This window comes from Lethenteron reissneri, chromosome 15, assembly GCF_015708825.2.
Source record: "Lethenteron reissneri isolate LAM-NWPU_2019-01 chromosome 15, ASM1570882v1, whole genome shotgun sequence".
Taxonomy (NCBI): Eukaryota; Metazoa; Chordata; class Hyperoartia; order Petromyzontiformes; family Petromyzontidae; genus Lethenteron; species Lethenteron reissneri.
The window spans coordinates 10,591,695-10,619,087 of record NC_083793.1 but is presented as its reverse complement, the minus strand read 5'-3'; the positions used below and the strand labels follow the sequence as shown (position 1 = coordinate 10,619,087).

Here is a 27,393-nt window from a genome sequence, read left to right as displayed (position 1 = left end):
ACTGCAGCACCACCACGAAACCCTAAGTGATGTCACGCCACTGTGAAAGTGGCCGCACTGTGACACTTCGAAAATGGGCCCTCGTCTTGGTTTCTCGCGTTCGGCTTTTCAACTCGCAGTGTTGCGTCGGCGTCGGTTAAGGGGAGAGGAGGGGGGCGGGGGGGGGGGGGTCGGGGCGGCGGGGGAGGCAGGGGGGGGGGGCGGGGGGGTTACCCGGTCTCCCACGGGCCCCGCTGATCCCCGGTCCCCCTTGGCTCCATTAATGCCGTCCTCGCCAGGGTCCCCGAGGTCTCCCTGTACGCACGGACGCACAGACACACGGTCACATGGACACACGTCGGGAAACGTTATAAAAGAACACGGCATCACCGCGTCACCTTATCGTCTACAAGCGTCTCGACTCCTTCGGTGCGTGCGACTGTAATAATTTGACATTTAACGAATGCGCTATCGTGTTGAAACATTCTTCAGGAACACTCCGACGGTTCTGCAGTGGAAAAACAAGCAGGCGTGTGCCGTGCTGGGCCGGCTCGGCGTGGCCCCGACACGGCTCCAGATGTACAGTAGAAAAAGTGCAAGGGGTCAGAGCACCGAGCCGGCACTGCCAAGATTTCGGGTTCAAATCCGGATTTCAGCCGCTTGTGATAAATCTCGGCTCTCAAGCGCAGTGAGTCTATGGTCTCAACCCGGTCACCAATGACTCTACAAAATAAGCCCCATGTTTTTCTATTCTTCAGCTCTGAAAAGTTAAACATTTTGGTTTGATCAACGTGCGATGAACATGAACATGTTAAAGCAGCTTCAAGAAGTAGTTCTGTGATGACGCCATCATCCGGCGCCATTGTACGACCAAAATGCTAATTTTCAAACGGATAAATGTGCATTCCTTTTTGTCTCATGACACGATGGCCAAATGACAAAATTAGAATAAAACTGGGATAAATATATATATATAACATGAACATTATAATTCGTATGTAGTGGGGTGGCATGGGCCCTGGTGCAAGGAATTAAATTAAACGAAGTGCATCTTGTCACGGACCAGAGAAAACAAAGGCGATGACAACATCATTCTAAATGCATGTCCTGCTCACTCGACAATGGAAATAATAATGATAAGTCCGATCTATAATGCGCAAGCAAGTCACGCAGCGAATGACTTAAACAAGTCAGTGGTGCGATTAGCCAGTGTCATTTTGTCAACTCAGAGCTCGCACCGATGAAGTGAGAGAGGGGTGAATGTGAAGTCTGTGAGGGCATGATGAGGTGAGAGGGGTGGATGCGAGGTCTGTGAGGGTCTATGAGGTGAGAGGCCCACAAGGGCAGTGCTCTCGCCCACCTTCTCGCCCTTTTCTCCAGCGACTGTTTTCTCGATTTCCACCTGCGGCACAAAGGTTCACAAAGTTCATGGTTGATTTAAAGCTTTCGTGACTGCAGGGATTCATATTCTTGGTTCTTTCGGTAAAGTCACGTAGAAGAGAAATAATAAAGTAATATAAATATTAAACAATAAAAATTATCATGGCGTTTGGATTGCTTGTGTTGTAGTCGAAACGTCGTGAGATTTTTATTGTTTTATATTAATATTATTTTATTATTTCCCTTCTACGTGACTTTACCGAAAGAACCAAGAATATAAAGTTCATGGTATTTCGGTTGACAAGGTCACAAGTTAAAAAGTGTGTGAGTTCACAGATTTCAAGATCACAAGTTCAAATGTTAATAGTTTTAAGGATTCACGAGTTGATAGAGGTTCAGAGCTCATGAAACTGATCAAACTGCAACGTCACTCAAGATATGAGTCGGCACTGTGGAGATGTGGGCAGCGAGTGTAGGCTTCAACCAATCCCGATTCCAAACGGGTTCCCCTCAAGTGTCACCAACGACAGTCCAAATAAAACACCAACGCATAAACAAAAATGTTTTGTTTAAATTGGCTAATTTCCAGCACCGAAGATTACAACGATCAGTTTGAGTATGTTGAACTTCTTTCGCATCGTACGTAGCCAACCGAGATTGCCATGTAAAGAACATTTCTTGGTACAGGGCATTATGGGAAAAATCCAGTACCCTCGAGTGTGGAGCAGAGGTCACCGTGAAGAGTGTCTCAGAATAAAAAAAGTCAACATATTTGTCAAAAACATCAGGCAACGTTTTGGGCAAGGGCCCTGCTTCATGACACATTAAAAACTGATTTGAGGAAGTGCCATTTCCCAAAGCTTCACCTATTATATAAATTATCTATCGAGGCCACAGTGTTATTGGCAAATGTGTTGAATTTTTATTTATTTCTTCATTGTCCTTTTGCACCACTCCCAACGCAGCAGCAGCATCATCATCAAATACTGTCTCAGAAGTAGTTCTGCGATACCTCCTTCCATGGGCAATTCTCTACAACTGGGCGATGCTTTGCTCTGCGAGAGTTTCAAGTTTCATGGCGTGGCCACCGACAGTACGATTAGAACAAAACAAAGGCAACAACAGAAACTAGATTTCAAACTTACAATTTTCCCTGGTGGGCCTGGAATTCCTGTGTCTCCCTGGGAAAAAAACACACACGTTTATTACCATGAATGAAACTCATGAGGCAGTTGACAATTAGCATACATTACTATGGGTCAAGAGTTAATTAAATCTGTGTGATGATTCAGTATGTGGGAGTGCGACAGTGGTACCATCTCTCCTTTGGCACCCTTTGTCCCCGCCTGGCCATCAGTCCCCTGCACACGACAAAGACAAAGATCCCCCGTGTAGCCTTAACAGACTGTAGGGGCAAGTGCTGTTAGAGAGCACCTATGAAGGCCAGAACTGCACACATGGGAGTGGGTGGCCAGGACCATGCCCGACTGCGTTTGTCTCCCCAGTGGCGATGTTTACACACCGCACCAGGTACTCATTGGAGGCTGAGTCGACCTAGGGGAGACCCAGAACTGGTTCAGATAATCGTCACTGGTGTTGGCCGTGAGCGAGAATCGAACCCATGTCGCCGGAATCGTAGCACAGCGTGCTAACCGCGACACTACCGCTCCCCTACACACACACACATGCACGGAAAGGAAAACACACAAAGTTCCGAGCTTAGCCTTACAGATCACGGGAGTTAAGTGTCGTTTGATACCACCTGTTGAGGTCGGCACAAGACATGTAGCCAGCACCATACATACGTGGCTATGCTTATATCCTCGGTACAATTTTTTACACAATGCACTCGGGTACCCAATATCAGACGAAGTTAATAGAGAGCAAGGGCCAAAGCAATGTTCTGATAATAGATAAGCGCACACGTGCGACTGATCAGCGTGACGAGGAACCCAACCCATGCCAGTGGTGTTATCAAGCAGTGGGCAAAATGCTACAAGGAAAGACACAATATAACAAAGTGTTGGAGCAAGTGGATTTTGTGTAAGCATGTGTGAACTCAGTGGCCAGGTAATAGGTAGGCATTTTAAGGCCGAGTCAATACATAGGGTGTGGGGGTTGAATAGTTTCCACTATAAATCAGCAATGATGTTAAGGAGTCAAACTCAAGTTCGCCAGGTTCATAGAGCTATACGCCAATCACTGCACCACCAACAGACTTTTGGGATAAATGCTGTGAGCAACCACCTATGAAGGCCGGCACAGCACACGAGGGGGTGGGTGGCCAGCACCATGCATGGCCACCTTTTTTCCCCGAGTGGTGATGTGTACACATCGGAACCAGGTGTTCATTTAAGGCTAAGTCGACCTAGGGGAGGCCAGGACCGATTCAGATACTTGTCATTGGTGACCATTAGCGGGAATAGAACTCAGGTCGCCTGGTTCGTAGCACAGCGCACTAACAACTACACTCCTGTCCCCCACACAACACTGACAAATACAAATATCCCCAGTATAGCCTCAACAGATGGTTGGGGCAAGTGCTGTTAGCGAGCACTTACATACATACGCATATCCGTACGCAGTGCTTATACTTGCGTGTGCACGCACACATGCTATGGAAAGTAGACAATCATAGTAGAGCAGCAGGGTGTTTATCCAGCCCGGGACGAAACAAAGGTAGAGAGGAGATCAAGGAAAGGGCATCCTGTCGGCAGCGACACTGGATGTGAAAAGGCCACCAGGGATTGGAGATCAAAGGGCAGCGTGCACGACGTCATAGGGGCTGTGTGAACGTGCGAGCGCACGAGTGCGCGGCTTGTCAAGCAAGCGTGCGAGCTTGCAGGCGTACAAAAGAGTGTGCGAGCGTGCGCACTTACAAGTCGGCCTACGAACATAGAAATGAACGAACGCGCACAGAAGCAAGTTTGCAAGCATGTAAGTGCACAAGGGAGTGTGAGTGTACAAAATGCACAAGCTAGTGAGTGTGTGAACATGCAAGTGAGTGTGTGAACATGCAAGTGAGTGTGCGAGTGTACAAGTGAGTGTGTGACTTTGGGAGTGTACAAGTGAGTGTTGTGATTGTGCGAATGTGCGATTGTGCGGGTGAGCGTGTGACTGTGCGAGTGTGCGAGTGAGCGAGTGACTGTGCGAGAATGAACGCAGGGGATGTAGGGAGACGAGGGGGATGCGAGCGAGTGCTTACGTCGCGTCCAAGCAACCCCAGCTCCCCCTTGTCCCCTTTCGCTCCGGGGGCACCGTTGAGCCCTGGCGGACCCTTCATAGACAAACACAACGTTGTGTAAACGATGACATGAGCCAGGAGTGGGAAAAATATAAATATGCCTCCTTCCAATATTTGTCTCTCCAAGCATATATGTATATTTTTAGAAATCTCATTGGCCACGCAGCCTTCTCCGCTGGTTTGATACCAGCAGACTTCTGGACCGTTTTTGACATCCATTGTCTCATCAGCTTGCTTCAACCAACGCCGGTGAGCTGCGAGGCCTTTCTAGGCGAGGACCCAATGAATGGCGAAGGGGCAGGGAGGCGGAGTGGGAGGTGCCTTACCCGGATCCCTCTGGGTCCAGAGTCTCCGTCAGGACCAGCATCTCCCTGTCGTACACACACAGACACGCACCCACACACACGTAGAAAAACAAAGATTCCCCCATATCGCCTGAACAGACTGTTAGGTCAAGTGCTGTTAGCGAGGATCCAATGCAAGGCTGGCATGGCACATGAGGGGGTGGGTGACCAACATCACGCCCGGCGACCTTTGTCTCCCCAGTGGTGATGTTTCCACACCACACCAGGTACTCATTTGAGGCCAACAATAGTTGACCGTGAGCAGGAATCTAACTCGGGTCGCCGGTTTCGTAGTGTACTGCGCCAACCACTACACTTCCACTCCCCATTAATTCATGCAAAAAAAAACAGACTGTTGGAGGCAAGTGCTGATGGCGACCACACATAAATACACATACACAGAGCAGTTCACCCACACACACGCGCACGCCTCGTGCTCATCGGCCTCATCTCCCCTTCACCCTATCAAGACACAAGATCACATTCACATCAAACAACCAACATCTTTTTGAACCCACGCATGGACAGGCAAACGCAGATGCATGCGGGCACGCGGGTAGCATGCGGCGGTCCACTAGATCCCTCTGTTTCACCGACCGCGACAGACCCCGCCAGGCACAACAGCATCAACCCAGAACCTAATGCCCACAGACTAACAGCCCGGCCCACAAAGAGAGTGGGAGGGAAGAAGAACAGGTGGGAGGGGCCAATAATCAGGGCTTAATTTATCAATGAATGTTTTCCCGGTGCGCTGGTAGACTCAAGTTGATGGCACGGGAATTGTGGTAGCCGCAGTCGTAAGCGAGAAGAATGATGGATGTGGTGCGCCATGCGTGGACATATTTTATGATTTTGCCGGTGCCAGGCAAAGTGGGGTGAAATGAATCCCTGGCGACAACCAACGTGACGCTCACCTTCGCTCCGGGAGAACCCACGTCTCCTTTTTCACCCTGCAAGGGAGAAACAAATAAATAAATAATGTAACGCCCACAGACACCCACAGGTCGGCTCCCGAGGACAAGGCCCCGAAGCCAGATGCCGCTTGATGAGGGGTTAACACTCAAAGCTCCACACAAATAGATTCAAGAATCCAATGCGACACTGCCATCTGGTCACCTTGCAGGTGAAATCCTACGGCACCTGATATATCCGAGACTGTCTGCCATCCTCCGGGTGCACTCGGGGGTGGCAAATTGGCACTGAGCACTCACGTCTTTCCCTCGGAGCCCGGCAGGACCTGGAGCCCCTGGGCGGCCTGGCTCTCCGGCATCGCCCTTGGCTCCTGGATCACCCTGCGCGCACACACACACACACGCACAGATAGATCCCCCAAATGGGCTACACAGGCAGTTGGGGCAAGCGCTGTGTGTGAGCGCATATTAAGGCTGCCACGGCTCGACGGTTTTGATTTTATTTGCAAAAATATCTGCTGCTGTTCTTACCTTGTCACCTGGCCGGCCCAGCGGTCCGTTGGGGCCCTGAGAAAACGAGAGCAACGGGAGAGGGCAGCTCGAGCAGGGCAAACGGCGGAATTGAGAGATGTCATCGGAGAGGCATTCCTCCGTTATGCTACGTTTCCACCACCACCACCACCATCGAGAAGGCGGTTTGGTGGCCCAAGAACGGCGCAGGGCTGGTTGGGCACAACACTGGTCCCCACATGGCTCCGTCTCCCGTACCCTTTCCCTACTGCTTCCACAGTCGGAGGAATTTTATTAAAAACTAATAATTTTAGCCAACCCCCCCACCCTCGCACTCCATCTGTTGGTAAAACTGTTCTGTATTATCTTACAAAGTTGGAAAGATTGATATAAAAACATTTTTAGGAAATAACTCGCTATTTTATGCGTGCATTTTTGCAATGATTCAATGACGAAAAAAGTGTTTTAAAATAAATAATTTTAACAACTCTTCATGCCGACTTGGCTAAGGTTCCACTATCCCCAAGCAAAACATGTTTTACCGTTATAAACTGTCATGTTTCAATTTATATTCATTTTATTTTTCAAGACAGAACCTTGAACTTGGTTGAGAGATCCCATTGATCTCATGAAATCACGAGCTCCCAGGGGGACCAGCGGAGGGCCCCATTGCATCCCTCGAACCAGGGCCCATGCCAACCACCCCTACACTACTGTGTGTGTGTGTACGTACATGCGCGCGTGCGTGTACGTACATACACACACGAGCTTTTGGAGCAGCCATGCAATGTTATCAGCACTCTGCTCTACATCTGGGGATCCACTTATCATTCGAGATTTTCCTGAAGGCCGCTACGTTGGCTTGGAGTAGGGATTACTGGCGTAAGGCACTACCATGATGGTGCAGGACAATATACTTATATCCAGAGTAATCCTATATCATTGTACCTTGTATTTCTAAAATACACAGAGCAGGTCAATACAAATTAGAATGGTGAACTCGCCATTATTACCAACACAATTCCCGGAACATTGTGGACTCTTCTGGCAGATATTATGCCTTGGCTATATCCTTAGCAATTACAGATTCCTGGCTGGACAAATCGGTGGCCTTTGGCACCAACATCAGCGGCTCTACCCACAATTCCGTGCCGCTTTCATAACAGCTCCAACACCCCTGTGGTTGTCCGACACCTCACCGCCACCAACACCGCCATCAACACCACCACCACCTCACAAATCGGCGAGTCTAGTTTTGAGACAACGGGCCTGGAGAGTCCGAACGCGGTGTTATCATGGGAAGAAGATTTCACAGCAGCGTAAGGGAGAGCTACATGTGAACGCACTGCTTTGAGGGGAGTGCTGTTATTATTGTGCAACGAACAAAAGCCAGGACTTTTAATGACGTAGGAGGACACAGATATTTCAGGACGGCAGCTGCCTCCTCGGCAAGAGGAGAATCCTGGGGAAACCATGACAGGTGGTAACCGTGGGTTGTGGGCTCAGCTCACCCGATCTCCGGGTTCTCCCTTGGCGCCGGCACCGCCAGGCAGCCCGGCTCCCAAGCTGCCCTGCAGCACAGGACACGGATGACAGGGGGGAGAGGGTGGCAGCAACGTCGGCACGAGAAGATAAATAATATGAATAATCAATGCATTTGCTACTCCCGCCATTCTTAAAGCTTAAGGCCATCACGCAGGGACCATGCTTCACAGACGTGTATAGTCTGCCAGGAGGGGGCAATGTTGCCGAGTGTTTTATAGTTTTACCCAATTAGGTAAATTTCAGGTAATTCTTTCGAATTCAGACCATGATGGCAGCACGCGTGGTCTACTCTTTATCTAATAAAGCAACGAGATATTTAACTTCTGCTGTGAAGACAGACCGCACGCTCGCATTTTTGGTTCATACACCCATCGCAGTATTAACCAGGGTGGTCGCAGGTCTCGAACCACGAACTTCTGCAACAAGCATCACTGCCCGTGAAACCCACAGCTTCCACTTCTGTTGCTCTTGGCTTGGCTCGCACGGTGACTTGCACTGCTTCCAATAGTAGGATGTGGGCTTCTCAAAACAATCTGGCTAATGCATTCAGGCGCTATTGTAAGGCTCTTTATTTATTCAGCAGTTGGTAATAATGAAGTGGAGGTCATCATCCTCATCAGCAGCACCACCATAAGCAGCAGCAGCCATGATCAATTCACTGCTGGATGAAGGTCTCCACAAGCTGTCGCGATTTTTAGGTCAAATCAGGAAATCGGGCCTGGATATCAAATGCAGTTTTGGTTTGATCCAAAAAGCATGACGTCACAGGAAATGACGTCACATTGACGGCACATCTGCACTTTCCCCCACCAAAAGTGGCGTCCCGTGGCATCCGAGGACGTCACTTTAGTTTGCACGGAAGAAAAAATGACACAACATTTGCCTTAACAATCAGAAATCCAAGATGTTTAAATTCCAAAACTCATCCCTCTGTCACGGCAATGTTGCCACCGCTCCCAGCGGCCCAAGTAACTGATTCCTTCGTCGAGCGACGACAGCGAAGATCGTTCACCTTGTCGCCCTTTTGCCCGGCCTCGCCCGACTCGCCACTGGGGCCGTGTGGTCCAGGGGGTCCTCTGTCTCCCTGGCAACGACAGCGTCACGCAAGCGGGGTGAGCCGAGACTGCCCAGAGGATGCGGTTGACACAAGACAAATGAAACTGCCGCTTCGGTCAGTTGGTATCACGGTTGAACTGTGCAGTGTTCGGAGCGACGTTCGACGCGAAGGGGAAAGCTGCTCAAGAAGTTCCCGGTTCGTGAAGCGAACCGTCGGACATCGTGCCACATGACACGTGGTATAAACCAGAAAACCCACAGGAGAACTACAAGTAAATGATGACCAGATCATTTCATTAATATAGATTCATATGCATATAATATACACGTAGACAAAGATCCCCCCCCCATATATAGACATGTTAACAGACTCTAGATTTGAAGTTTTCGTGACAGCAAGGATCCATGCTCTTTGTTTTTTTCGGTTAAGTCACGTAGGTAAAAAATATAAGCATAAACGTGTGTGTGCTTTTGCTATGTTGTCCCCACCTAAAGAAGGACGCTTGTGTTGCACCTGAAACGTCGTGATTTCATTTATTTTTTTCATTTTTAATTTATTTTATATTTTTTACCTACGTGACTTTACCGAAAAAACCACAGAGTATGTTAACAGAATGTTGGGGCAAGAGCTGTTAGCTTGCAGCACCTATGAAGGGTGACGCGGCACACGAGGGGGTGGGTGGCCAGCACCAACCCCGACCGCATTTGGTCTACCTCGTGGTGATCTTAACATGAATGTGTGTATGTATGTTGAACTTCTTTTGCACTGTATGTAGCCAACCGTGATAATTAGAGGTGCGGGGGAAGGACAATACACTAAGCACAATATGCAGTTCTAAAGAAGTTAGTTTTCAATCTCGATGATTTAAAAGTACGTAGCTCCAGTGGCTTCTTAATATCTGAATGAAGAGTGTTCCAGACGTGCTGCAGAAGAACATCTGAAAGCGCGCAATACAGTGACCGTCTTTGTTCCATGGTTAGCCAAAATTCGATGGTTAGCCATTTGAGGCTGAATCAACCTAGGGGAAGCCCAGGACTGGTTCAGATAATTGTCATAATAACAATAATCGCTAATCGTCACTACGTGGTGGTGACGTCACCACAGTGCCTGTGCCAGGCTATGTGCATTTTAAGTCATACACACACACAAGTGCGGTGGAGAGGCAATCCTGTTTCAGAAAAAACCCTCACTTATCTTCCTCACCTTTAGTCCTGGAGGCCCGGATGAGCCCTTGATCTGATGTAAACAGACAAAAACACAGGTCAGGTCAAGTCCTCTCAAGGAAAGCAATTTTGGAAAGTGGAACAATTTTGCGGATTAGTGGTGAATCGCTCGCACCCTACTCCTACTTTTGAATCTCGAGTTTTTCTTTTATCCAAACGACAAACATCAACCAAATCGATAAATCAATCAGCCGCTATTCAAGGGGAAAATGGCCACCTCTCTTCTGTCACGATACTCACACTTTCTCCGTCCAGGCCCCTGGGTCCCAGCTCGCCCTGTGAAGACAAAGTTGGCATCATGCGAGACAAACGACCGGACGAATGATCGGACAAAGTTCGGGCCAATGTAGCATCGCCTCTCCCATCGGATGACCGGAGTGTCCTCACACAGGCATAAAGTTTTAACTAAAGCCGTGATCTTACAACCATTTTTCGAACACATTTGTGAAATTGTTGCTGAGTTTGCTTTCATTGTGTTTCAATTTCCCGTACAATGTTTAGTCCTAACCAATAAAGCACCTACATTTTAACCTCAAACCCTAACCCCAAAAACCTAAACCAAACTCGTATCCCTAAACCAGGGATACAAAAAGCAGTGGGGAACACATATTCCTTGCCAAGGAGGACATTCATGGAATATTCGGGGGAACAAACACTCGTTTACACCGTAGAGCAGCCTCACTCCACTCCCCAAATACAAATGAAGGCGAGAGATACAAGCAAGTCCTGACTGCGGCCGACGTTAAAATTAAACATCTCTCATACAGGACCCGACCTTCGAACCTCCCGATTTCAACCTTCCCAGCCGCCAATGGTTGACCATCAACTGAATCGGGACCGGGCACGGCCGATGCGGCCGCCTGATGCACAAATGGCGCATGAAATAATTCGGCGGTCTGCGAATGCGGCCACGAATCTCAAAAGATTGACCGCATCGTAAACACTCCCTGCTGTCTTCACTCATTCAAAGGAGCAACGGACGAGATCCACTCTGCATCTGAACAAACGATTAAGTGGATAACAAATTATAAAATGACATCTGTAATCTGCTGCTATGAACGGAAGAAGAGCATATTGAGGCCAACACAGGCCAGCGCGCCATCGATACACAGGACGTGGAGCCCACACGTCATGTGACCTTGCGACGTGCCTCACCTTCTCTCCTCTGGGTCCAGGTGGCCCTTGAAGGCCCTAAAGTGCAGAGAGGACAGACACATTCACACACACATGTGAACACATAAGCGAATTTGCACGCGAAAAGAGAGAGCTATGTGTGGTGGGTATGGTGGGAAACACATCACCAGGTGTATACACTTTACTCTATTTGCTTGCGCGTGTAAATGAATGTTTAAGCATATGCATACCTGTCAACCCCTTGTCAGTGCCCTACCTTATTACAGACCAATTCCGAACTTATTGGTCACCCCATGCCCTTATAAATCTCAACGTTCATCCCACAAAGTCCCATCACACAAGGGAGAAACACACACAAATAGACACCAAAAAATGCCCCTGTAGAAGAATACGGGTAAACCATATGGGCTGACAGGTATGCAATGTGTGTGTGTTTTTGGGGGAGCAGTAGTATAGTGGTCAGTGCACTTTGCTACGAACTCGGCGACCCGAGTATTGGTAAATGTCCTGTCCTGGGCCTCCCCTAAATTTAAATACGTCTCAAATGAGCACCTAGTGCAGTGTAAACATTAGCACTCGGGAGACAAAGGCGGCCGGGTGTGGTGTTGGACATGCACGCCCTCATGTGCTGTGCCGGCATTCAGAGGTGCTCGCTAACAGCTCTTGTGCTCCAACAGTCTGTTAAGGCTATACGGGGGATCTTTGTCTGTATTGTCTTTGTCTCTGTGTGTTATCACTGTGTGTTTCTGTGTGTGTGTCCGTGTGTTATCATTCTGTGTCCGTGTCTCTGTGTGTTATTGCGGTCTCTGTGTCTTTGTGTGTGTCTCTCTGTGTTATCACTCTCTGTGTCTCTGTGTGTTATTACTGTGTCTCTCTGTGTGTCTCTCTGAGTGTGTCTCTGTGTGTTGTCATTCCGTGCCTGTGTCTCTGTGTGTTATCACTGTGTCTCTCTGTGTGTTATCACTGTGTCCCTCTGTGTGTCTCTCTGAGTGTGTCTCTGTGTGTTTTATCATTCCGTGCCTGTGTGTCTCTGTGTGTTATCACTCTCTGTCTCTCTGTGTGTTATCACTGTGTTCCTCTGTGTGTATCTCTGAGTGTGTCTCTGTGTGTTGTCATTCCGTGCCTGTGTGTCTCTGTGTGTTATCACTCTCTGTGTCTCTGTGTGTTATCACTGTGTCCCTCTGTGTGTCTCTCTGAGTGTGTCTCTGTGTGTTATCACTGTGTATCTCTGTGTGTCTCTCTGTGTTATCACTCTCTGTCTCTCTGTGTGTTATCACTGTGTCCCTCTGTGTGTCTCTCTGAGTGTGTCTCTGTGTGTTGTCATTCCGTGCCTGTGTCTCTCTGTGTGTCTCTCTGTGTTATCACTCTGTCTCTCTGTGTGTTATCACTGTGTCCCTCTGTGTGTCTCTCTGTGTTATCACTCTGTCTCTCTGTGTGTTATCACTGTGTCCCTCTGTGTGTCTCTCTGAGTGTGTCTCTGTGTGTTGTCATTCCGTGCCTGTGTGTCTCTGTGTGTCTCTCTGTGTTATCACTCTGTCTCTCTGTGTGTTATCACTGTGTCCCTCTGTGTGTCTCTCTGAGTGTGTCTCTGTGTGTTGTCATTCCGTGCCTGTGTGTCTCTGTGTGTCTCTCTGTGTTATCACTCTGTCTCTCTGTGTGTTATCACTGTGTCCCTCTGTGTGTCTCTCTGTGTTATCACTCTGTCTCTCTGTCTCTCTGTGTGTTATCACTGTGTCCCGCTGTGTGTCTCTCTGAGTGTGTCTCTGTGTATTGTCATTCCGTGCCTGTGTGTCTCTGTGTGTTATCACTCACTGTCTCTCTGTGTGTTATCACTGTGTCTATCTGTGTGTCCCTCTGTGTGTCTCTCTGAGTGTGTGTCTGTGTGTCTCGGTGCTCGTCAAGACAACTCACGGGAACCCCCTGCGGCCCGAGAGGCCCCGGCGAGCCAGCGACACCCTGCGAGAACACAGAGCAGCGTCGTCAACGACCACCGGTTTGGCGTCTACGTCCCTCCGGTCCCCTGGGTCTCATTGCGATCGCAACCCTTAGGGGCCGTCCATAAATGACGTCACGCGATTTTAAACAATTTTTGACCCCCCCCCCCTCGTCACACGGCGTCACAAAGTCAGACCCCCCCTCAAATATGACGTCACAAAGCACTACCCCCCCCATCGCCAAAACCATATTTCCATTTAGAAAATAAAACATGCTTCAAATCGCTTTAAACTATTGTCATTGTAGTGCGTGTTTATTGTGGCGCTGCACTCTGATGTTGTAGGAGAAAACATTTATTAAAAAGTCGATTTAATTAAGTAGAACGTGTTGTCTATATTTATTTAAAGTTGCGCATTTTGATGTGATGTCACATTTCTCAACCCCTCCCCCCTCGTCACACGTCGTTACAAATGTCTGACCCCCCCCCCCCCCCCAGGTGCGTGACGTCATTTATGGACGGCCCCTCGTGTCATGCATCAGTTCCTCGTTGTACTTCTCCTCTCGAAACCAACAAGACAAGAGGGCCGGAGTGCATTTCTGCCGGACCTGCCGATGTTTTTTAACGGATAAAACACAATTGCGTAGCACTCTCTACACTTGTCTGCGTGATACTTGAAAACACTTTTATTTTTTCCGGCCTGCACTATTTGAATCGTCATTTACGGATATGATCATTGTTGCCATTCGCGCACCGAGTCTGGTTCGTTCTTTTTTCAGCCTCCCGCACCTGTGATTTTACTACTTTTATTTCTCTACGTGGAGAGACAACAATATAGGCGTATTGCCTGTTTATGTATTTGGTTTACATATATTCTCCACGACGATGCTCGATGTTTATTATGTCTATTACGCGTGATGTCTTGCTGAGTTTCCCGTTGAACTAGGACCAATTTCCAACGGAAATGGTCCTGGCCTTTAAACACTGGGCAGTTCACCAGCATCGATTTAAGCAAGCTCCACTCTGCTGATGGGACACACCGAATGCCAACGCTGGCCCAGAGTTTGTTCGGAATAAGCTCAATGCTGCTGCAAATACGCACACTCACAAGGCTGTGTGGCCGATTGGAGGTGTAACCAAGAACATCTTTTTTAAATTTAATGTCGAGATAAATTATGTCCGCTTAGTTATTACGTGGCTTATAATCTCCGCAGCGGCGGTTGACGATGATTACGGTGGGATACGTGCTGCAACTGCGTGCTGCGCAGTGCTCCAAGGCTCGACGGCATGTACAAGCTTAATGAAAGCAAGTCTTAATTCTCAATCTCCGTTGCGACGTAATCTCACCTGGTTATAAATAAACAAACGATGCGGCTCTAATTTGAAAGCTGGCTTTTTGTCAGCTTTGCTCATCATCGCTGAACCCTCATGATCCGTGAGGGGCCTTCAGTCTGCGTGGCAGCGTTTGAGATCTTGGGTTCAAATCCAGGCAGCCGCTGAAGGTGAAACCGGGTTCTCAAGCCAAGGTTGATGCCTTTAGTCCGGTCACCAGTGGCCAATGAACATCGGTGAATACGAGCTTTATAGCTCATCGGATTCCTCCAGTATAAATAAATATTTAGATTCTGACCGCACACAATCGAGTTAAGTTTTTTTTCACTCGCCATAAATTAAAGACCACTGCCGTAACGCAGCTCATGTGCAGGTGCTATGTAGATCAATACATTGCAGGATTGTGAGCGCGATGGTGACGGCTTGGGGAGTTCTTCATCCAGCAGTGGAGTGATCATGGCCAATGCCGATTCACCATTAACACTGCCGTATAATGTAAACTATAGCGCAGGCGGAAGATTCAGACATTGTCCCTTGTTCAACGCAGAGAGGGTAGAGAAACTGATTTTGATTGTTTCACTTGCTTTGGAATTGTATGGCTACCGAGGTCTTTTTAAATCCTTTATATTAAGTTCGCTTGCTTGCGTGCTTGCTTGCTTGCTTACGACCGTGTAAATCTTTCGGTCGTTTTTTAACCCACTTCCCATGATCCAATCGAGTTGACATTTTCCACACAGACTCGTTGTGCGTGACAATTAATGTTCGTGAAATTTTTTTTCCAAAATTTTACACTTTATAGGACAAAAATATTATATTTAATTACCAATTGTTTAATACTGCAGACAATCATCTGACCCATAGGTGGCAGCCATCTCAAGCCAGAGGACGAGAGGACTCTATCCGCCACGCATATAAAGGATTTAGAGTGAAAAACTTTGTTTTTACGGGTTATACTTATTATTCGTCAGTTTGATTGCTATTTGAAGAACATCTCGGGGCACAGGGCAAGAGGTGGCACTCCCCCTAGTGTGGATAAGAGTTAATTGAAAATTACCTCAGAGGTAGTTCTGTAATGTCACCATCCACAGGCCATTCTCAAAAACACGAGGTGACGGTCACACTGTTTTCTGCCAATGGAGATTTCCTAATTTCACATCTTGACATTGACGGCACAATCATTAGGCACGTAACGCCGCAAGTATCCGTCGAATCAGATCAGTCCTTACCTTCAATATGCACGCATCGAATCATGTATGTGAGAATCGATTTACAATTTGTGAAAATTAGATGAACATTATATTATATACGCCAGTGGTTCTCAACCTTGTGTGGCGACTGTACCCAGTACTGGATTATCCTAGTAGCAAAAGTAGCTACATATGCTACGGGCCCCGCACTTTCAAGGACCCCACGCTAAATCCTTTCAAGCTATCAATTCCGGTTCAGTGATTCTGCAATTGCTCTATTACTATAGTACTATACTGCCTTAAACTTTTATGAACGAATTGGTGTTTAAGGTTAGCGATTTGTCGTATTATCTGGCTGTATAGCAAATGAAAAAAATACAATTACTTTACTATGCAAGTTAAACATTTATGTTTGAATATTTATGCTTTTTTTTTTATTTAGGGCCCCTTTATAACATATGCTACAGGCCTCGCACTCGCTTAATCCGGCACTGACTGTACCCCTTGCTGAACTTTGTTTCAACCGGGTAACACCCCCTTGCCTGACCCAACATGGTTCTGAAAAATAAGTGTATGAATAATGAACATCAATATTATAACCAATTGTCAATTTTGTGAGATATCCTAACGAGCTAGTAACTGCACGCGATTAAAACACATTTCAATGGACGCTCTGTATGCGTGACGTCATTTGTTCATGCTCGCTGGTTACTCTTTGAAACCACATTGTTCATAATAATTTAGTTTTAAAAGGTCTTTTATACCGTTCTAGGCTACCACATGAATTTACATTTATCGGAGTTATTTTATATTGACAGATTCATACGTAATTATACAACAATGACTCTCACGTATGATATAATTTCACAAATTTATAAATCACCTCACATAACCCCAGGGACATTGCCAGGTACCTCCAGGGGTCTGCGTACCCCCGGTTGAGAACCACTGATTTACACTGACGTTACATTTCTGCTGATAGAGTGACTGAAACTGTACAAACGAGGCAGAAGGAACAAAACAAACAATACAAAGGAGACGGAAAAACAGAGAAAACTAAATTTCGATTTAAAGCTTTCGTGACTGCAGGGATTCATATTCTTGTTTTTTTCGGTAAAGTCACGTAGAAGGGAAATAATAAAATTAATTAACAGATTCTCAAATCAAATCGTGAGCATTAACCAAAACAATTCCTCACATTGCTCAATCTGCAAATCATTGCCTGCCTAAGATTAAAAATATATATCAAATAGGGTCGTTAGATCGGCACGGAGACTAACGCTGACAGGACAAGAGGTTTACCTTGTCGCCAGGAGGACCCATGACCCCCCTCTCTCCCTGCAACACAGCAAGGACACGCAACCTAATCAGCACATGCATGTCGCGCGGGCAACCTCGGTGGTGAAAACAGAGTTGCAGCCAACATGAATCTCGTGTGATCTGCGAGTGTGTGTGGAGTTGGCAACCTCCGAGTGTTGAAGGGCTCCAGCTAATGTGATATTTGTTCGTGGGTGTGTGTGCGCGAGTGTAGGGTTAGCGGTAGTGCAGCAGTTAGCGCGCTGCGCTACGATTCCGGTGGCCCGAGTTCGATTCCCGCTCATGGCCAACACAAGTGACGATTATCAGAACCGATCCTGTGCCTCCTCTAGGTGGACTCAGCCTCAAATGAGTACTTGGTGCGGTGTGTAAATATCGCCACTAGGGAGACAAAGGCGGCCGGGCGTGATGCTGGCCACCCACCCCCTCGTGTGCTGTGCCGGCATAGGTGCTAGCTAACAGCACTTGCCCCAACAGTAAGTTAAGACTATCTGGGGGATCTTTGTCTTTGTATATAGAATGGAGGAGGCTCATGAATGATGCTACTAGGCAGTTGGAGGCAGTCGCCCTCCAACAATAACGGAGAGCAGAAGAGTGACGCTCACAACAACGAGCGGAGCGCCAGGCGGCTAAAACACAACTAGTTGGCACAGTTGGGGGCACAGGGGATGCATCTGCCAGTCATCTCAGTTAATCAACCCATGGCACCTGGGTTTGTCCCGTGACCTCCTGTCAGCAAGCGTTTGACACTTAAAGTGGCCTCAAATTGCATCTGGCCTGGCACAGGTACCGTGGCGACGTCACCGCCACTCTTGAGGTGAATGGCGGGTGTTGTTGGTGTTGTTGTAGTGTATACAATCACTGTAAGTGAATGCATAATCCTTACTCTGTCCCCTTTTGAGCCCACTGGCCCGACTGGCCCAGGATCACCCTGCAAGAATTAACACACACACATATAGATACACACATACACAATCCCTCTGCTAAGGACAAATGCCATCCTCCTCTTCCATGCCCATGACATCGTGACTCAGTCCAATACTTGGACCAATCATCATCTAGAAACAGCGTTCAGATGTGGGGGATGGGGCTGGAGAGATGCGCTGGGGATGATCGCAGGCCTACAGTATGAGATCCCAAATAATTGCCAGAGAAAATATGTGTAGCGCCCCATTTAAAAATCTTCATATTTGAGGACTGCCCCCCTCCACTGGGGACGTTTCTCTATAATAGAGGTTTTTTTGGCTTCGATCGCGTGATATTTACTCGTAATATTTACCCGGACTGAAAGACGAACGAACAAACTAACCCAAAACACCTCCGTTATAGATAATGTTGGTCGCGACAGCCTACGTGTTAAACTGGGACATTTATAGATCCACCTCGCAACTACACGAAGGTATTTAACGGTCAAAGTACAAAGGCAAAACAACAACACAGCAACAAACTAAGACAAACAAAACTCTTGTGGGGTCACATGCCTCTGAAAGATCCACAATGCAATTGCTGATTCTCACCTTTGGCCCCATAGCTCCGGGAGGCCCACGAAAGCCCTGCAACAACAAAAACCTCAATAAGACAGAGAGGATTCATTTGCAAACATCAGAACCCTTGCGATATTCCAAATGTTAGCCTTCACTTTGAAGCGTTTCAGGGACTGTGCACAGACCTGCTCGCCAGGATCTCCCGGCTTTCCTGGTTGCCCTGGCAAACCCAGTCCAGCATCCCCCTGTAGCAGGAGTCAAAGCACAGGGTCAGGGGTCAAAACAAAAGCCACACACTTGATCATGTTACCATGGATAAAATTCGTAAAAATATTAATATGTTTATATCGTATGTGCTGTCGTGGGGTATTTTGATCAAAAGGTGAAGACTGATACAACATTTTCTTGCTCGGATAAATGAATTAGTCATAAAGGCCCACAGTCCACTTGAAGGTATACAACTTGAAGACATCTCTGCAGTAGTTCTGTGATATCTCATTCCACAGGCCATTCCCTGACATGAGAGGATGCACTGCTGCGCTAGAATTCTGGATACTTAATCGCATCACACGATGAAATTCGCATGCGTGAAATACCATTGCTGATTCTTTCATGTGTTACGCCAGCAGTCAAACCGCAGTGACATCGCGAGCTCTTCCCACACGGTAAAAGAGCAATTTGTCTTCATGGGCGACACAGTTTCTTGTGACATCCATCAGCTAAGAACTGCCTTCTAGGAGGGTCACTGACAGTCGTGGGAGAGAGTTGGCAGGGGAGAGAATACCTTGTCTCCATGGGCTCCAGGAACGCCGGGGGGCCCGAGAGGCCCAATGGTGCCAGGCAAACCCTGCTTGCCCTGGTGAGGGGTGTCCGGCGAGGAGGAGGAGGGGTGGTGGCGGGGAGACAAACAGGGGCAAGGTCGGTGAACCAAAAATAATAATAGAAGAGGCCTATATCTAAGGACTGCGGCAATTCGTAAGCGGCGATGCAGGGGTTAGCGCGTCGCACGATAAACCTGGCCACCTTAGTTCAATTCCTGGCCACGGTTAACAACCAGTGGCCAGTGTAATGCATGAACATGTCCGTCCTGCCCAACCGCCCCACACTGACCAGCGTGATTGTAAAAGGGTGCAAAACTCGGCAAGCAGTGAACAAGCTGCGAGGCTATTTGTCCAGATGCTGGTGCATCAGCTTCGTTCTTGAGCGTTCACAAAAGAGGGCGACTCAAGACAGCCACCCTAGTCCATTAACACCATCACAGGCAGCGTCCCAGGTTAAGAGCTCAGGCGATTGGCCAGGGCCGAGGGACAATGCAAGTGAAACACCTTCCCCCATAATATATTTGTAGTAACCAAGGAAATTACCCAGGCACACCCTGGTGTTACAGCGCATGTCCCTCTTCCACTCAGCAGGGAACAATTTAAACTAATTTGCTTTACCAGGTAAGGCCCGCAGAGCTAAATAGCTCTTTTTCACAAATTCAATCTCAACGAAATGGCTCATCATCATGTGGAAATTTAGAGCAGCCAAACACTCTAAGCGCAAGTCGATTCTAAATGTGGAGGGGAAAAACCGGAGGACCCGGAGAAAAATCTACGTGACCATGGGAAGAACATGCAGACTCCAAATATACAGGTGTCGTCAGGGTCGGGATCGAACCCACGATCTCCTGTATACCAGGCGAGGTAGTTAACTTGATTACCCAATTCGCCCCCAGCCTGATTGGACACACCTCAGAATCAGAATCTTAATTTACACTGGAGGAATCCGATGAGCTGTGAAGCTCTTTTTTCACAGATGTTCCCAATCAGCCGAACCCCTTCCCACCCCAACAGAAGGTTGTCCGGTAAAAACAACACCTAAAGGCAATGTTGGTTTTACATTCGACCGATCATTTTACTGTCCATTGCAGTAAAACCAGATGCGCTGGCCAGCCACGCTCGACATTGACATGCCCTGTCATGGTGGTAAAGTATGGTCAAACAACCCCCGTGACTGACACAAAGTGGGGGGAGTGGGGGGAGGGGGGCATCATCCAGCAGTGGATTGAACAAGGCCTGTAACATATGCATTACTAGCTGTACTACCCGGCTTCGCCCGGGACTTGGATCCACCACGCCCGGCCGCCTTTGTCTCCCCAGCAGCACACTAACGACTACACTATAATGTGTTACGCTTCCACATGCGCGGGTCACATGACAGATTTGACGTCACAGCTCACTTGGCGTGCAAAAAATATATGCATTATTGAGCCCCCCCCCCACCCCAAAAAACATAAAAGTGTATTTTTATAATTTTTGCATGGTGTACAGTCTGGAAAGTACCCACATGGCAAATTTCAAGTTTGTTGCATGTCGGGAAGTACGCTAAACATTTTGAACAGACACACATAATCACAACTTTGCCTTTTATATATATGGAGATATAGTTCAGAAATGCCACCAAAATCAGTCGGTGTCCTCCGTTAAAGCGGGAGATGAAGGGAAATCACAGAGACGCCTGAAGCATTTCCTGTTGCGAGGGCCGCCTATTGGGTGTGCGCCCTCATTACGCCGGCACTGCGCCCTCATTAATTTCTCCACACGTGCATTTTTGAGGCGCTGTGGAGAGTGAAAACCCATGTTTGGTTGGCATGACAAACGAAGCTTCGATGTATCGATAAGCAATTGACACTGACGATGCACATTATCGAATCTTGTGGGTGAGAGTTGAGTGTTTTTAGTCTAGTGTTTAAATGTAGAGCTAATGTTTTTATTTACATTCCGGGCTAATGGGTGTGAATTCAATTGAACAAACGAGAGAAATGAACCAAGGGAAATGAGAATGGATCAAGGAATCGAATCACCACCACGCATCGGGGCGCAGGAGGTTCGGACAATTTCATTCGTGAAATTTTGACTTCGTGTGGGATAAACCGGAGCAGCCGGAGACTCTCCACAGATGGAAACAACAATCCATCACTGCACTGCCATCTCCTAGCACTCCTGTAGTAATGCCGGGTAATACCTGGCAGCCTCTCATCCGAGTACTAACCAGGGTCAAAGCCTGCTCAGCTTCCTTTGTGACAATATCGGATGCATACAAGGTGATTTTGGCTACAGGCTACTAACGTATCGCTGACCTGCAGAACAAAAAAAAATCAGTTCTGGGCAACGGCTCTTCTTCAATACCGGATGAAGAAGGACCGTCACCCAAAACGTCGTCTGTGATATATTGTAATAATTTTACGGGCTGTGTTGTCGATGAAAGTGTGGCGATTTTGTTACTTGTGGCTCGTGTGCCACTGCCGACGCACTAACGCACTGTTTTGTTTACCAACGCGTTCGTCAGGATATGTCAGTGAATACGTCAGTATACGAGTACACGCGTGCGTCTGTGTGTGAGCGTTGCGTGCAGGAGAACGCACGGGCAGTCCTGGCTCCCCCTTCTCTCCGAACTCTGCCGCCGATCCTGCTGGGCCCTGTGAAGACATTCGCAGCACAGGCACAGGTCACCCGCTCCACGTATGGTGCGAAAAAAGTTCAACATGCACACACATACATACAGCCACACAGACTGTTGGGGCAGGTGCTTTTAGCGAGCACCTATTAAGTCCTGCACGGCACCTGAGGGGCCGGGTGGAGCAGCACCATGTCCGTCCACCTTTGTCTTCCAAGTGCTGATGTTTTCACACCGCACGAGGCACTAATTTAAAGACGAGTCGACCTAGAGAAAGCCCAGGACCAGGTTCAAATATGTGCCACCGTTATTGGTCGTGAGTGGGTTTGTAGCGTGGTGGGCTAACCACTACCCTACCGCTCCTGACAAACACACTCACATCCCCAAAGACAAATATCCCCCATATAGCCTTTAATACACTTTTGGGATGAGTGCTGTTAGCGAGCACCTATGAAGGCCGGCACGCCACACGAGGGGGTGGGTGGCCAGCACCATGCCTTTGCCGCCTTTATCTTCCCAGTGGTGATGTTTTTACACACAGCACCAGGTACTCATTTGAGGTTGAGTCGACCTACGGGAGGCCCGGAACCAGTTCATATAATCGTCACTGGTGTTGGCCGTGAGCGTTAGCAGGAATCGAACTCGGGATGCTGGGTTCGTAGCGCAGTGCGCTGACTGCTACACTACCACTCCCCACTAACCAGTGTACACCCACACACACACTTACCCACACATACACACACAGGGGTGTGAAAGGAATCAGGTCGAGCGTTTGTATGCCGCGGTTACACTTCCCAGATGCGGACCTGGCCTGTGGCTCATCCGCGCTCACTAATGACTGTGCCCCCCCTCCTCCACCGGCCTGTCAGTCACACCGCCTCGTTCCACAGCTCACCAGGCGCTCACCAATTTAGCCCTCAACACCACAACACGCCACGCACCAGTGGGCACTAGCACGTCACGGTGATTTGTCAAATCAAGTAAAAATGAAACAAGAGTATAGGTGCGGTCCGAGGAGGGATTTTACCGAAGAGGACGTCCATCGCCGTGGAGATGGAGTCATGAAATTGGATTGTGCACAGGAGCTAGGTGGATTGTTGTTGCATCCAAGGACCGTGTGTGATGGCGATGGCTTGGGGAGGCCGTCATTCACCAGGGGATCAATCATGGCCGACAATGATGATGGCATGGTTCGCGTGCTACACTATGAACCGACACATTTGTATTCCTATGCAGGGATGGAGCAGTAGTGCAGTGGTTAGCGCACCATGCTATGCACTCGGTGACCTGAGATTGTTTCCCGGCCATGGTTAACAGCAGTGGCGAGCTTCATCTGAAATGGTCAAGGGCCTCCCCGTGCAGTAATCCGCACTGACCAGCGTGGTGAATTATGGCCAACCAACCCCTATGATGGATATGACATGGGGAGGCCTTCAACTAATGGTGGATTGATAAAGGGATATAAAAAAGAAAGAGCCAAAAAGTCGTCTTTTGCACCAACAGTTAGCCTCGCAGAACAAGTCCGAATTATAATTTGTTTATCCGAAAACCCTCGCTTCCGTTGCAAAGGTAATTGTCAGAAAGATCGTGAAATCTTGGGATGTTTGGCCCATTTTCCTCTTCAAGGACTTGATGATACTGGGAACGAAACTGGTGTTGCCTGACAGAATTGATTACCGCGGCGCTGCGTTCACTGCAAACAGACTCGTCCCACCACTGACAGTGATCCTACACGGATGCGTCTGTGAGCACGGACATCGTAAATATCACAACGTTCGTTCGTGTTTTTTTTCAAGGAGAAATAAATAAATGAAACATGATCGTTACCCTCTCGCCCATCTCGCCCTTGATTCCCTGGAAAACACATCAAGCACACGCTGTCATGAACGAGGGAAGCAAAGCAGGTCAAGGCGCAGCCCTGCGATGACTTGCCAACGGCACTGTTGCCAAAACGATTTCTCCACGAGGCGGAGCTCGCGAGAGCCCCTCTAGAAGTAAGGAAGCATGCAAACCTTTGTAGATCGCGGTTTTTATTTAATTTTAAACACTGGTATTATACAGGAACTCCTCTACTTAGGGACAAGTTAGGTTCCGGAGGTATGTCCGTAAGTCGATTTGTTCGTAAGTCCAACTTTACTCCTGTCGATTCCAAACGTGTTGTACGGTATATACATTAAACACGGGGAATGGCTTTAAAATTTGTATCATCTCCTGTAGATGTAGATGCCACTGGTCCTTCACGTTCTGCAGATGTAGATCCTACCGCCGCCATGTATTGCGAGGCTGTTGAATTTTCGACTCTCAGTCCGAACAGGAAACTGGATATACGGACCAGGTTTGTTCTTATCTCTGACAGTTCGTAAGTCGAATATTCGTAAGTAGAAGAGTCCCTGTTATATTAAAGCACTTGCAGTTCACGCCAAATACAACATTCTCTTTTAACACGGAGCAGGCTTTCTCGACGGAATTACGACTCACAATAGAGTCAAATCGCACGAGTAAAAAGCGTGTCACACACTCTGCTTCGTGACGACCAGCAAAACGTCTGCACCCATGTGTTCAGCGCGCGGCAACACAACCGGTGGTGCTGCTGAAGCAGCAACACGTTGTCACACTTGTTCATCACGTGACAACTTCATCAATCGGCCGTGTCGGGTGGAGGACGGTATCCGACACACATTTTTATTTACATGACCTGACCAAAAAATGTATTACGAATTACAACATGCGCTATGCTACACACGGCTTCAGGTGAACACAAGTACAATTCAATTTGCATCAATCCCTGTCGTACGTAGAGATTTGCCTTGGAGTACAGGTGTCGCAAATATGGTGAGTGGCCAAAGCGATGTCTGCAGGCACGCGTGTGTGTGTGCGTGATTCTGCAGGTATACGTGTGCATGTGTCCGTGTGCATGCATGCCTCGCATACAGTATTTCTTCGTTATTCGTGAGGGATATGTTCTGGAGATGCTCGTGAATAGCAGATTTCGTGGAAAATGATAATGGGCTCTTTTTAATAAATTACCATAAATATATAACGAATAATCTTAATTTTGGAGCTTTCGTGACTGCAGGAATTATTCTTTGGTTCTTTCGGTTAAGTCACGTCTAAAGATAAATTAATAAATTAAATGTGATGCTATTATTTAATATAACGAATAACTCTGATCACTTTCTCTATCGTCACTTTCTCTCTCTCTCGATGCAGAGTTCCAGATGCGATTAGTGGATAGCCAAAATCGCGTATTTGCGTGAATACTTGTCCGTATGTACGTGTCCGTGCACCTGCGAGTTTGTTTGTGCTCGCGCATACGTTTGTGTACGTGCTCGTGAATATGAGTGCATGCACGTGGTGTGTACATTCACGTACGTCTACGTGAACACGTCTGAGCACATGTATGTGAACGTGTGTGTGCACGCATGCGTGTAACATCTGTGCACACGTGCGAGAGGGTACGCCTTGCATGTGCGCATATGCGTTCGTTTGCGCAATATCTGTGCGTGCGTGACTTGTGTTCGCGTGAGCGTGTTCACATGCGCGTGCGTGCGTTCGCGTGCGCGTGTACACGTGCGCGTGTCTGCACTTTACGCTCGTGCTCGCCCACCTTGATTGACATGCCTGCCGTTCCCGGTGCGCCGGGCATACCCGGAGGGCCGGAGTCTCCTCTGAGGCCAGGCGAACCGGGGGACCCAGGGAGGCCCTGACACGGGGGGAACGGAGTCGGGTCAAGGTCACGCTAGGTTTAAGATGGCAGTGTGTCAAACCGTACAACTACAAAAAACGTAAAAGACCACTCCAGGCACAAAGTTGGCTGTAGCTTGGCAACCTTGGCACAGCTGGAGACCGCTCGCTCTCTTGTGCTGCCCCGCGAAACTCCCTCCCCCTGCCAAACATTTAGCTGTGTGCGCGCCACTGGGCCCCCAGCAGGTTGAGCCCACTCGCCCCCTACGTTCAGCTTCAGTCAACGCGTCAAATGTACGGGGGCTATCCCGATGTTGGAATAAGCTTCGTATGGGACCGACGCAGGACGTTTATAAAACTTGCATCTGATGCAACAGGGACGGTGCCTCCGGGGAAGGGGGGGGGGGAATGTGAAACGATTGCTTACCATTGGGCCTGGCTCCCCTTTCCGACCGGGAATCCCTCCGGATCCATCCACCACAGGGCCCGGTTCCCCCTGTGGTAAGTAAGTAAAACAAGGAAGAGGTGAGAGGCGGCACGGTTGTAATAAGGAGTAAAATAAACAACACGGATTCTATTTAATCACGCTCATGATCAGCGCGCTGCCGTGAAGCTGATGCGTTAATCGCAGCACACGACACTTGCAGGGGCCACTGCCCAGAAACCATTTGAAATTTAGAAATTGGTGAGTTACCCATTTTATACGGATAACACGTCGACTCGAATGCGCTGCATTATTTATCATAACTCAGGGTCAGATCTGCGCTGATCCGTCACGGAATTTCTAAATCTCTCCACTGCGGGTACATTCCCCATTGCGGCGTAATTGACTAAACCTGGGCCACAATCAGCCGCATCTGGGGCAACCGTCACCACAAATCAGCGGCACGCGCCACTCGGGGTAATCGTGACCGCGTGCGCTCGCATAGAGTCCGACCCTTTGCGCCCCCCCCCCCCTCCTCTAAAGCAGCTGGGGGAGAGAATTCCATCCTGCCAAGGGGGTTGGGTCAGGGGTCAGGGGTTAGGCACGCACACACAGCACAACACACGGTACAGCACACACGGTACGGAAATCAATCACTAGTACACGACACGCAATACAGTGCATGGCCACAACAGCACACACAGTACCATGGCACACGTTGCACCACATACAATGCAGCATACGCAGTACAGCAGACAGTATACCACACAGTACAGCGCACATAGTGCAGACCATAATACTCCATGCATAGTACATCATAAACAGTACAACACACAGTCCAGCACTCACAGTATAGAAAATGCAGTACGGAAAGGACAGTACAGCACGTGGCCACAGTCCTGTACAGCATGCAGCTACGATGCAATCTCACTCACGGGACAGCACGTACTGCTGTAGCACCCACAGTACAGCATACGTGCCAACCCTACTGATTTAAGTGACTCAAATACCTTTCACCGCAGACCGATGTTCAAAGCTAACCCTACCGCTTTGTACAAATTTAGAAAATACAGTTTTTTTAAAATAATTCTTAGCTTTGAAAATCAGTGCACAGTACAAGGCTTATAAATGTGCAGCCTACCCCTATTCTATTCCTGCGTATGGCAATTTGATCAGGAGCTAGACGACAACGTCAATGACGAGAGGGCTTCAGCCGAGAGTTTGTGTCGTTTTGCTGTTCCTCCTCCGTTGAAGTTCGGTTTGCCTA

General features: G+C 48.3%; 1 protein-coding gene across 7 annotated transcripts in view; it reads right to left on the bottom strand.

The window, feature by feature from the left end:
- COL7A1 (collagen type VII alpha 1 chain) overlaps positions 1–27,393 on the bottom strand; it is a 274,004-nt gene that overhangs the window by 174,119 nt on the left and 72,492 nt on the right. For all 7 annotated transcript variants that reach the window (XM_061552025.1, XM_061552030.1, XM_061552024.1 and 4 more), the window contains exons 30-53: positions 26,130–26,198; positions 25,626–25,721; positions 23,846–23,872; positions 21,987–22,040; positions 19,365–19,436; positions 18,766–18,825; positions 18,614–18,649; positions 17,983–18,027; positions 17,082–17,117; positions 13,239–13,283; positions 11,349–11,384; positions 10,434–10,469; positions 10,174–10,206; positions 8,926–8,997; positions 7,880–7,939; positions 6,390–6,425; positions 6,159–6,239; positions 5,862–5,897; positions 4,930–4,974; positions 4,565–4,636; positions 2,676–2,720; positions 2,505–2,540; positions 1,340–1,381; positions 214–294 (exon numbers count right to left, since the gene is read on the bottom strand). In XM_061552025.1, the coding sequence (XP_061408009.1) occupies positions 214–294; positions 1,340–1,381; positions 2,505–2,540; positions 2,676–2,720; positions 4,565–4,636; positions 4,930–4,974; positions 5,862–5,897; positions 6,159–6,239; positions 6,390–6,425; positions 7,880–7,939; positions 8,926–8,997; positions 10,174–10,206; positions 10,434–10,469; positions 11,349–11,384; positions 13,239–13,283; positions 17,082–17,117; positions 17,983–18,027; positions 18,614–18,649; positions 18,766–18,825; positions 19,365–19,436; positions 21,987–22,040; positions 23,846–23,872; positions 25,626–25,721; positions 26,130–26,198 (1,251 nt within the window). The remainder of the gene's footprint in view (positions 1–213; positions 295–1,339; positions 1,382–2,504; positions 2,541–2,675; positions 2,721–4,564; positions 4,637–4,929; positions 4,975–5,861; positions 5,898–6,158; positions 6,240–6,389; positions 6,426–7,879; positions 7,940–8,925; positions 8,998–10,173; positions 10,207–10,433; positions 10,470–11,348; positions 11,385–13,238; positions 13,284–17,081; positions 17,118–17,982; positions 18,028–18,613; positions 18,650–18,765; positions 18,826–19,364; positions 19,437–21,986; positions 22,041–23,845; positions 23,873–25,625; positions 25,722–26,129; positions 26,199–27,393) is intronic.